Below are 12821 nucleotides of genomic sequence, written 5' to 3'. Positions count from 1 at the left end.
CGGCTTAACAGTGGAAAGTGAACTTGTTGAATTGCGGGAGAGATGGGGATCTAAACATTAGGGTATTGGGAGAAAATTTTCTGTGTGACATGGTTAATGTTTTCTGTGAAAATAAGTGGCTAGATTGTCAGAGGTGAGGTGGGTAATAGGTTGGAGTTTAAATATGCTGCTCCAATTTGGAGCGAGTGGGGTTTGTGATCTGGGAAGTGACCGAGACCTTTAAAGTGAAAGGCCAATACATGCTGGGCAAAATACGGGCAGTATGAATCAGACACTGACTGTCGTTTCAGTCGTTGCTGTGTTTCAGAGAAAATATACTGTACATTTAAGTCGGTGTGGGACTATGTCGCTCAGGTGACTAGTTCAAGAGGCCGGTGCCTGGTGACTTTTCCTCTCCTTGCTGCCTTTGAGTGACAGGTTTTTCCCTTTCTGTGTGTATGGAGAGACCCGTCACTCAAAAGGGGCTGTGAGATATTGTCAGGGCCCAGCCTCTTGGACAAGTCATGTAAGTGGAATGATCCCTGCTGGCTCTTAATGTTTCCTATGAGATGCCGTAACATTTCAAAGTAAAGTATACCTGTTTGAAATGATGGAGACAGATTATGTAGTAGTAATGAAGCCCACTCACCTGCTATTAGCTAGTGAAGAGATCCATATCCCAACTTCTTAGCGAGAAACCCACAGTTTGAAATAGCACACGTAAAAAAAAATCCTTTTATGGCTATGTGCCCACGTTGCATTTATGAAGCAGAAAATTTCTGCTGCATAAATGCAAGTCCTCTCCCGGAAAAACGCATGCGGAATTCCGCACGCGTTTATCGCGCATGTTTCGCGCGTTTATCACGCGTTTTCCACATGCGGAATTGCCTTGCGTTTTTTATGCATTGGACAAAGGCAATTCCGCTTGCGGAAACGCAAAATTAAATGACATGCTGCGGATTTTTGAACGCAGCATAAACGCTGCGGCAAAATCCGCAGCATGTGCATAGAAGTTGCGGAAACCCATTGGGGATCATGGGGTGCGGGTTACCAAGCGTTTTACAAGCATTTCCGCTGCGGAAATTCCGCATCAAAAACGCTTGTAAAACGCTACGTGGGCACACAGCCTATTACAGCTTTGTTAAAAACTTCATAAAACATATGGAAATGCATATACTCCAATCTGTGGTACAGCAAGTATGATAGTAACAATTAGTTGACAGGTTCATTTTCATAACCTCATGTAGCACCAAACAAGAAAGGAGTTATATGCTTTCCAAAATGGCACACCACCTACCATAATGACCTCAACAGCATACAATTCGTCATTATATGCAACTATAAAAACCACTAAACAGTCATATATTTACAAAATGGCCCTGGAAAAAAAACACTCTCCCATAAAGTGTCATCATTAGTTCTATGCCTAAGTCAGTTCTACGATTTAACACCCTCTGGTAAGATGTTTCTAGCATTAAGATTTTGAACAGGGACAACAATCTCCTTCCCGCATTACCTTGTTAACGCTTTCCAAAGCATGAAATTCAAAGTCCCTAAGATATATTCCAGTCCCAGTTATAGGGGAAGTCCACAATAAAAAGGATGCATTAATATGTTAACAATGTCCCCATAACATCTCTTAAGACCTTATGTGGGACATGGTGTGCGAAATAAATGATAAAATAAATATAAAAGCACAAAGAGAAAAAAGACACTGCTAGTTCCAATCTCTGTTTCTAGGGCTAGAGCCCTGCCCCAATAAAGAAAAATCTATGTACAATATATAAAAATAATTACAATGGAAAAAGGACAAAAATTAAGCAAAAAAAAAGGCAAAAATTATTTGAATTTCTGAAAGAGAACATTTTTTGAGCAGTTAAGAGTGCATGTTCGATAAAACCCCAAAATGTTTCTGGTCGTGAATAGAGGAAAATGTCTCAGTTCTGAACTCTTTATTAGAGAAGGAATCTGGAATTGGTTTTATTTGAAGTGACAGCACCATTGATAATCCCACTCTTTCTTGATGCATTGGAGACCTGTATAAAATCTGTTTATGTCTGAGTTCCATCTTGTAGGGGCTTGTGGGCTGGAGCAGCAGTCACATTTATCCTACATGCCACATTACATAGCTGTGCATGGATTAGCACAACCACTATTACCTTTACTACCTCTAGCTTATCATAGTTATGTGGACTAATTGCACTATAGAGCACTTCTCATTTGTGTACCTCTAATTTCCCAAAGTACTCTATACAGATTAAGAAAGAAAAAAAACCTCTGTGGTCACACATGACCCATAGATCTCAATTGGTATTTTGTTGGAGTAACTTAGGACTCGGAACCATAGTAAACCTGTGTGTATGAACCCTAAATCTACAGCGTTAAATTTGGGAAATTTTTCAGATGTGTTTTTCTCATTGGTGCTTCAGTAGATTGCACCGTACAATCAGTTTACCTTTGATGTGACAGAAACAAGCACTTCCTATACACCTATTGCTTCTGACAAGCTCCTTTAAAAGGGTTTTCTCTTTTCAAACAAAATTCATTTTAATCAATAGATCTTAGAATAATAATTTACACTTTTGTTTGTGCTAAAAAAAAATGTTCATGTCCCAAGGGAAGCGATAGCTAAACTTCATTTCTTTCAAACAAAAGACAGACTACTAGATTATTTTAGGAAAAACAAGAATTTGCCTCCTCCATATGAAAACATCAAAGTGTTTCCGTATTTCTCTAAAGAGGCCTTAAACGCAAGAAAGTCATTTGCAGGTATTACCACTATCCTGAGAGCTAAGAACATTCCCTACAAATGGGGTTTCCCCACGAAACTTATTGTTTTTATCAACGGGAAATCTCATCCAATACTTGATCTCGATAATGGTTGGAATTTTTTAAAAAACTATAACATTCCCGGCTATGACCGTAATCCACATTGGAAAAGGAACCAAGAACCCCTGGAGTGACAACTTGAGAAGGCGCTCTACAAAAGTCTTCGGATTTTACGTTAATTCATTTCTTAATTCTTTGTGTCCTAATTCAAGGACTCATGGGCAGAGCCATTATACTGTACTTTCTAGAAAATAGCATACATGATATTTCCCCAATTACCATCTGGAACACTCACAAGGCAGTTCTCAGAGGGATCCTTATACAACTAAATTCTCAACATAAAAGGAAGACTAACGAAAAAATAGAAGAAATTTCACAAAGGATTGCAGAAGAAGAAGAAAACCAGATACAAAAACCCACAGAGAAATGCCATTCTATTATACTCCGCCTTAGAGCAGAACTAAAATCCATTCTTTTACATGATTATGATAAACTTATGAACTCCATTAAACTTAATTATTTTTCCCATAACGAAATGTCTAGACTTATGGCCAACAAAGTTAAAAAACAGCATATCAAAACTAGAGTCTCTTCTATTAAGAATGATGGAATTAAATATACGCATCCGCAAGAAATTGCTGAACAATTTGCAGGGTTTTACTCTGCCTTATATAATTTAAAGGATGACAAAGATACAATTCAACCAAAAACTATAGAAATAAACAAATTTCTTTCTAGAATTAATCTCCCACAACTAAATACAGATCAGTTATCTTTGCTAAACGTCCCGATTTCAACATACGAAACTGACAAGGCTATGAAAGCATTAAAGGAAAGCCTGGACCAGATGGCATACCTAATGAATATTATAACATTTTTAGTCACCATCTTTTAGATCCCCTAACGTGTATGTTTAACACAGCCATCAATGAAGGTCAATTCCCAAAGGAAGCTTTACAGGCCACAATAGTGGTTATACAAAATCAAATAATGATCCAGAGGCAATTCCAAGCTGCAGGCCTATATCCCTCTTAATATTCGGACATCAAGATATAGTACAGACCAAAAGTTTGGACACACCTTCTCATTTAAAGATTTTTCTGTATTTTCATGACTATGAAAATTGTACATTCACACTGAAGGCATCAAAACTATGAATTAACACATGTGGAATTATATACTTAACAAAAAAGTGTGAAACAACTGAAAATATGTCTTATATTCTAGGTTCTTCAAAGTAGCCACATTTTGCATTGATGACTGCTTTGCACACTCTTGGCATTCTCTTGATGAGCTTCAAGAGGTAGCCACTGGAAATGGTCTTCCAACAATCTTGAAGGAGTTCCCAGAGATGCTTAGCACTTGTTGGCCCTTTTGCCTTCACTCTGCGGTCCAGCTCACCCCAAGCCATCTCGATTGGGTTCAGGTCTGGTGACTGTGGCGGCCAGGTCATCTGGCGTAGCACCCCATCACTCACCTTCTTGGTCAAATAGCCCTTACACAGCCTGGAGGTGTGTTTGGGGTCATTGTCCTGTTGAAAAACAAATGATGGTCCAACTAAACGCAAACCGGATGGAATAATATGCCGCTGCAAGATGCTGTAGTAGCCATGCTGGTTCAGTATACCTTCAATTTTGAATAAATCCCCAACAGTGTCACAAGCAAAGCACCCCCACACCATCACACCTCCTCCTCCATGCTTCACGGTGGGAACCAGGCATGTAGAGTCCATCCGTTCACCTTTTCTGCGTCGCACAAAGACACGGTGGTTGGAACCAAAGATCTCAAATTTGGACTCATCAGACCAAAGCACAGATTTCCACTGGTCTAATGTCCATTCCTTGTGTTCTTTAGCTCAAACTTGTCTCTTCTGCTTGTTGCCTGTCCTTAGCAGTGGTTTCCTAGCAGCTATTTTACCATGAAGGCCTGCTGCACAAAGTCTCCTCTTAACAGTTGTTGTAGAGATGTGTCTGCTGCTAGAACTCTGTGTGGCATTGACCTGGTCTCTAATCTGAGCTGCTGTTAATCTGCGATTTCTGGGGCTGGTGACTCGGATAAACTTATCCTCAGAAGCAGAGGTGACTCTTGGTCTTACTTTCCTGGGACGGTCCTCATGTGAGCCAGCTTCTTTGTAGCGCTTAATGGTTTTTGCAACTGCACTTGGGGACACTTTCAAAGTTTTCCCAATTTTTCTGACTGACTGACCTTCATTTCTTAAAGTAATGATGGCCACTCGTTTTTCTTTACTTAGAATTTGTATTATGGCAAGAAAAAAGCAGCTAACAGTCTATTCAGTAGGACTATCAGCTGTATATCCACCTGACTTCTGCAAAACACAACTGATCGTCCCAACCCCATTTATAAGGCAAGAAATCCCACTTATTAAACACCTCCAGGCTGTGTAAGGGCTATTTGACCAAGAAGCAGAGTGATGGGGTGCTACACCAGATGACCTGGCCTCCACAGTCACCAGACCTGAACCCAATCGAGATGGTTTGGGGTGAGCTGGACCGCAGAGTGAAGGCAAAAGGGCCAACAAGTGCTAAGCTTCTCTGGGAACTCCTTCAAGATTGTTGGAAGACCATTTCCGGTGACTACCTCTTGAAGCTCATCAAGAGAATGCCAAGAGTGTGCAAAGCAGTCATCAAAGCAAAAGGTGGCTACTTTGAAGAACCTAGAATATAAGACATATTTTCAGTTGTTTCACACTTTTTTGTTAAGTATATAATTCCACATGTGTTATTTCATAGTTTTGATGCCTTCAGTGTGAATGTACAATTTTCATAGTCATGAAAATACAGAAAAATCTATAAATGAGAAGGTGTGTCCAAACTTTTGGTCTGTACTGTATATGCTAAAATAATCTCAGCAAGGTTACTCAAAATTATGCCCTTCTTAATACATTCAGACCAAGTTGCATTCAGAGGCAAGCCTCTGACAGTACAAGAAGAGTACTACATTTAATTTCACATGTAGAAAAGCAAAAAATTCCTTCTATATTACTTTCTCTCGATGCTGAAAAGGCGTTTGACCGAATTAATTGGGATTATATGGTAGCCACTCTAAATAAATTCGGAATTCATGGACAAATCTTGAAATCTATTATGGCCTTATACTCTTGCCCCGCTGCAAAAGTCCAAGTGAATAAAATATTATTTAACTCATTTTCCATCTCCAACGATACACGGCAAGGTTGCCCATTATCCCCACTCTTATTCGGCCTAATCATGGAACCTTTTGCCAAAACCATTAGAACAAATTACTTAATAAAGGGAATACCATTTAACTCTAGGCAATATAAAATAAGTATATTCGGGGATCAGGGCCGGCGTCAGCACCCGGCGCACCCGGGCAAATGCCGGGGCCCTGAACAGGCAGAGGGGCCCACTGGCGGTCGCGCACCCCGCTGGGCTATGGGCGGAGGAGAGCGGTGTCAGCGCCCGCCCTTCTCCGCCGCTTGCTCAGGGCCCCGGCAGCTGGATACTTACCTCTCCCCGTGCCTCCGCAGATCAGCTGTCTTCCTGCTCTGCGCTCCCTGTGACGTCTCAGGTCAGAGGGCGCGGTGACGTCTTTACACCGCGCCCTCCCCTGAGCCGTCACAGGGAGCGCTGAACGGGAAGACGCCGACAACGCTGGAGTTCGGACCCGAGCAGCGGGCAGCAGGTAGCAGGTGAGGAGAAGGGAGGTGAGTATTTGATTTTTTTTTTTTAATGTATGGAGGCATGGGGCAGTATAAAGAGAAGGGGAGGGTGGCATCCTCCATGGAGCATTATAAAGAGAGGGGGGGGCATCCTGCATGGGGCATTATAAAGAGAGGGGGGGACATCCTGCATGGGGCATTATAAAGAGGGGGGGTGACATCCTGCATGGGGCATTATAAGGTGGGGAACAGCCTGCATGGGGCATTATAAAGGGGGGGGCAGCCTGCATAGTGCATTATGTGGGGGGGAACAGCCTGCATGGGGCATTATAAAGGGGGGGCAGCCTGTATGGGGCATTATGTGGGGGGTAACAGCCTGCATGGAGCATTAAAAGGGGGGGGGGCTGTATGGGGCATTATGTGGGGGGTAACAGCCTGCGTGGAGCATTATAAGGGGGGGACAGCCTGTATGGGGCATTATGTGGGGGGTAACAGCCTGCATGCAGCATTATATGGGGGCCAGTATCCTGTATGGAGCGTTATAAGGGGACCGGTATCCTGTATGGAGCGTTATAAGGGGACCGGTATCCTGTATGGAGCGTTATATGGGAGCCAGTATCCTGTATGGAGTTTTATAAGGGGACCAGTATCCTGTATGGAGCGTTATATGGGGGCCAGTATCCTGTATGGAGCTTTATAAGGGGACCAGTATCCTGTATGGAGCCTTATATGGGTGCCAGTATTCCGTATGGAGCCTTATATGGGGGCCAGTATTTTGTATGGAGCCTTATATGGAGGCTTGTATTCCGTATGGAGCCTTATATGGGGGCCAGTATTCCGTATGGGGCCTTATATGGGGGCCAGTATTCCGTATGGAGCCTTATATGGGGGCCAGTATTCCGTATGGAGCCTTATATGGGGGCCAGTATTCCGTATGGAGCCTTATATGGGGGCCAGTATTCCGTATGGGGCCTTATATGGGGGTCAGTATTCCGCATGGAGCCTTATATGGGGGCCAGTATTCCTTATGGGGCCTTATATGGGGGCCAGTATTCCGTATGGGGCCTTATATGGGGGCCAGTATTCCGTATGGGGCCTTATATGGGGGCCAGTATTCCATATGAAGCGTTATATGGGGGCCAGTATTCCGTATGGAGCCTTATATGGGGGCCAGTATTCCGTATGGAGCCTTATATGGGGGCCAGTATTCCGTATGGAGCCTTATATGGGGGCCAGTATTCCGTATGGGGCCTTATATGGGGGCCAGTATTCCGTATGGGGCCTTATATGGGGGCCAGTATTCCGTATGGGGCCTTATATGGGGGCCAGTATTCCGTATGGGGCCTTATATGGGGGCCAGTATTCCGTATGGGGCCTTATATGGGGGCCAGTATTCCGTATGGGGCCTTATATGGGGGCCAGTATTCCTTATGGGGCCTTATATGGGGGCCAGTATTCTGTATGGGGCCTTATATGGGGGCCAGTATTCCGTATGAAGCATTATATGGGGGCCAGTATTCCGTATGGGGCCTTATATGGGGCAGTATTCTGTGTGGAGCGATTCACCGGTTTCTGAGCTATTGTGGAATTTACAATAGATATCACTCATGTAATGTAAGAAGTGAAATCTTTGCATTGTACTATATATATATATATATTTCTCCGCCGTATCTCTGCATCATGAATCGTGGTATGTGTTAAAGGGGCCCACTGAGACTCTTTCGCCCGGGGCCCAGAAAAACCTGGAGCCGGCCCTGTCGGGGATGACACACTAATCTTTACCACTGACCCTATCAATTCATTGAGAATTATTACTTCTATTATAAGAGACTTCTTGGCGGTTTCATACTATAAAATAAATGATAAAATATCAAAAATTTCAAGCTTTTTCATACAACACAACTAAAAAATGTATAGAAAAAGAATTTTCCTATATCTGGGAAAAACATTATATCCCATATTTAGGAATTATAATTACCAATTCTTTACGTAAGGTACTAGATGAAAATCTGAATCTCCTACAAAAACAGGTTAAAAAAAATATTGATAATTTTGATAAAACAAATACCTCATGGCTTGGTAGGATTGTCTTATATAAAATGATAATCCTACCAAAACTTCACTATATCTTTAGAACTGTTCCAATTCAGATTCCAGATACAGTATATGGATTAAGAACTTCCATAAACAAATGTTGAAATATATTTGGAATACAAAATCACCAAGAGTAGCCAAATCATTATATAAGAACAAAAGAAATGGAGGCATTGGTCTCCCAAATCGACAGGCCTACTCCGAGGCCAATATCCTAATGCAGAGCAGGAAATGGCTTATAGATGAAGCAAAAACCAGCTGGGCAGAAATGGAAAAATCATACAATGGGAATTCTCCCTTAGACGCACTTATTGTTGCGAATTTACTTGACCAATCCCTTCCTCTACCAGAGAATATACTAATAAAATCTACAATTATGACTTGGAGGAAATTATATAACATTTCTAACAACAACCAAGTTAGTTACCCATTAGAAAACCTTTCTTTATTTATATTCCGCCCTGCTCTTCCGGACTTCACTATAGACAAATGGAGAAAGAATGGTATAACAAGTTGTCCGGCCTTATTTACTGGACCTTAAAAAAGATTCAATCATAAATTTTCTATCCTTGACTCTATCATACAACCTTCCCAAAGAGGAAATTTATAACTTTTTAGAACTAAGGAAATATATTAGGGAGAAATTCTTTCTCTCCATATCTCTTCCAAGAGTTATCATATCTCTTCTGGAAAATCCCTTAAAAAATACTATTTGGAACACCAAAAATCTGTATACACTCTTCAATAGTGACATAACTATTGAAAAATCAAAACACATAGTTAAGTGGGAAGAAGATATGACTGTTTTTTTTCCGTCTGATACATGGAAAGAAGCAATTGAAATAACATACAAATCAAATGTAAATGCTAATATGCATGAGAATTATTTTAAAATCTTATCTCGTTGGTTCTATACACCTGTCAGATTAAAGAAGATTTCCGAGGACGGATCAGACTTATGCTGGAGGAAGTGTGCTCAAAAAGCTAACATATTGCATATTTTCTGGTCCTAAAATAATCGACCTGTGGAAAGAAGTAGGTAATTTATTGAGCAATATAAACAACTCTGTAGTTGAAATCTCTCCTCAACTAGTTTTGTTCACGCTTGATTCAAATCAACTCCCCCCAAAAATTAAACATCTTGCAATTCATCTATTTGCTGTAACAAAAATACTTATAGCATCTAAGTGGAAATCAATGGATGTTCCTTCCATTCCAGAAATAATGAAAAGAATGTCTACCCATAATTCTTTTGAAAATTCTTACGCTCTAAGAAATAATTCTTTAAAAAAATACTTTTCCATATGGTCACCTTGGAACCTATTTCTTTCCTCAAGTCGGAATGCCCCCTTTTAGATAAAAAGATTTATTATATGCCAAGTACAATCACATATTTAACCAAGCAAATTGAAAAGTGTTTTGTTATAAATAATGTTTCAATAAGGATGATCTTTTCCCCTGTCCCGTCTCTCCACGTTTATCTTCCCCTTTGCCCTTTTCTTTCCTTACCCTTCCCCTCTACCTTTCCTAACTTTTTCTTCCACATCCTTTTCCTCTTGCACCTACCCTTTTTTCTCTCTTGATTCTTCTTTGGATAGAACTTCTTACGTGGTTAGTTGAACTAGTTTTAGATCATTCTGTTATGTTTTATCACTCACTTTATTGACTATAATCCCCTCCCTATAAATTGTTAAAAAATCCCCCAAATAAAAAGAATATTGTTGAAAAAAATGTTCCTGTGCTGAGATAATCTTATACATGTGTCCCTGCTGTGTACTGTGTAATGGCTGTGTCTTACCGTGCAGGAACATGGTCGGATCATACCACAGCTCCTGGGCAGGGGAGGAAGGAAAAGAGTATACAGACATTACAGCAGGGGATCGTAGCTGATTCTTTTTGACAGCCAAAATATTTCACTGCCTGTTTTAAAGCAATGTTCTGTATATTCTCTTTTGCTTCCCCCCCCTGCCCAGGAGCTATGGTATGATCAGACCGTGTTCCTGTAAGGTCAGACACAGCCATTACACAGTACACGGCAGGGACACATGTATAAGATTATCTCAGCACAGGAACATTATATTTAACCACATCCAATTGTGGAACTTATTATTATTCCAAGATCTATTGATTAAAATTAACTTTCTTTGTGGAAAAAAACCCTTTGAGAAGGGGAAGCAACAGAGGATGAAAGATGGCAGAAAGATATTAGAAATTAGCAAATTAATTTCACAGTCCAGCAAACCAGTAGAAAATGCATCTAAGCTAGAGGTACTGATCACAGCACAACCAAAAAGAAGTAGTGGAGGGAAAAAGTAGAATCAAAGAGAGAAACCTCTATATATTCAATTATAAATTCCTCAATACGCATATGAAACACCTCCAAAACAGCACAGAGAGGGATTTAACCATATAAATATACTTTATTGAAAAAGATTTAATTCATAAAAAAATACTCAGATATAAATAATAAAGGTGAGATTTGGGGGAGGAACAGCTGAAAGAAGAAAGGGCAGGATATAGTTGGTAAATCCTGCAAAGAGACATACATCAATGATATCACTCAATGAGTCATGAGTGTCAGCATAATCTGCCAGCCGAATAAGATGGTAGTAATCAAGGAAGCTATATACATATGGAAAGAACAGATATTTGTGTATATATATCATGAACTGTTGTACAGATATCCAGGCACAGACCCAACCATAAGGGTCTCGATCAGTAAACCATAGAAAAATGCTCCATGTGAAAGATGTATAGGCTAATAATATGGATGCCTAATACAGGAATATAAATATACCACAGTAGTCTATTGTTTAAATAGACAGAACATGGAGGTTAATTAATTAATGTATGGGCTGTAAGTGCAGTGGGAAGACATACACACTGCACCATCAGTTCAATGCTGATGATATTAAGTCTCCATTACCTTGACAAAGCCGCTCCTGGCAAAACGCGCGTCGAGGCTGCTGTACATCCCCAGCATTTTCCTCCCACGCCGTCATATACCTTCCCAGCATGACTCAAGTTCCTCCCCCAAATCTCACCCTTATTATTTATATCAGAGTATTTTTTTGTGAATTAAATCTTTTTCAATAAAGTATATTTATATGGTTAAATCCCTCTCTGTGCTGTTTTGGAGGTGTTTCATATGCGTATTAAGGAATTTATAATTGAATATATAGAGGTTTCTCTCTTTGATTCATCCTTTTCCCTCCACTACTTCTTTTTAGTTGTGCTGTTTCTATAGGGATTACGGACCATATATTGTATGGTCGGTTTATAGGTTTTCTTGGTACTGTTCATAGGTTGAGGTATGGGAGTAAGAAAATGTCAGGAAAAGGCTAAGGGTTTTTTCACAATTGTATATTGGCTTGAATGTCATCATTTATTGAGGTGATAGAAGGAACAAACAATCTGATGAGTTGTATATTCATTGATTTCAGTTTCTGTCGGAGTACGCCGGATGATTGGAGTGACTGAAATAGACAGAGGCTCGGCTTATGGAAACAATGAAAACAAGCAGAAGCAAACCTAACAGTATTTGCTCCTCCTCAGACTACAAAGGGAATCATTTTGAACACTGACCCAAGGTCTTTTGGATTGGGAGCCTCCTGCATTGTCTTACGGGTGCTTCTAACCCTAATCATTTGTGGTGTCAGACAGGACTGAAGAAAACCTACCAATGTATTTTAATTGCAAACTGTGACAGCTCCATTCTGTGGAAACATGGGGAAATCATCCATATGTGGCGTTAGGACAAATAAAGAAATAAAACCTTGATGAATCTTAGTCACTTCTCTCTTTATTGCTTTGTATCTCTAATTTATAAAATCATTCCTGAATTAATAATTTAACTCTAGCTATGGAGACCCAGCATGAATTCACACATCCATGTTCATTTTCCAACTGCAAGAGAAAACATACCATTTTATTTTTATAGAGGAGATCCCAAGCTTTTGTTCTGTCCTGACTTATGGAAGTGCTGTCCTTTATGCTGTCCATATGCTCTAGTAGCTTCGTGAGACAACTCCTTTCCACCCTAAAGTAATGCTGCTGCCACACGATAAAAAATAGGAATGAAATACGGCAGTCTTCTTGACATGCATGCATGACTGCTGCAGCCAATCAATAACTTTAGCAGCCGTCACATGTGCATGTTTGGCATGACATCACTGCAAATTTTCTATCATTATAGTCATAACTAGCTATTGAACCCGTTCTACGCCCGGATGGCGAGCATTTTTATTGTTATATGGTCTCCCATGCTGGTATGTGCTGC

The 12821-nt window shown here is 40.5% G+C and overlaps 1 protein-coding gene across 3 annotated transcripts in view; it reads left to right on the top strand.

The window, feature by feature from the left end:
- The window catches only part of AGPAT4 (1-acylglycerol-3-phosphate O-acyltransferase 4), a 137596-nt gene extending 125265 nt beyond the window's left edge, over positions 1-12331 (top strand). For all 3 annotated transcript variants that reach the window (XM_073673250.1, XM_073673248.1, XM_073673249.1), the window contains one exon: positions 11986-12331. In XM_073673250.1, coding sequence (XP_073529351.1) covers positions 11986-12077 — 92 coding nt within the window. In that variant the 3' untranslated portion in view covers positions 12078-12331. The remainder of the gene's footprint in view (positions 1-11985) is intronic.
- Positions 12332-12821: the final 490 nt, after the last annotated feature.

Source organism: Phyllobates terribilis, unplaced genomic scaffold (genome assembly GCF_046119375.1).
Source record: "Phyllobates terribilis strain yellow unplaced genomic scaffold, ASM4611937v1 Scaffold_3__8_contigs__length_932513732, whole genome shotgun sequence".
Lineage (NCBI taxonomy): Eukaryota > Metazoa > Chordata > Amphibia > Anura > Dendrobatidae > Phyllobates > Phyllobates terribilis.
This window is presented reverse-complemented; position numbering and strand designations above follow the sequence as displayed.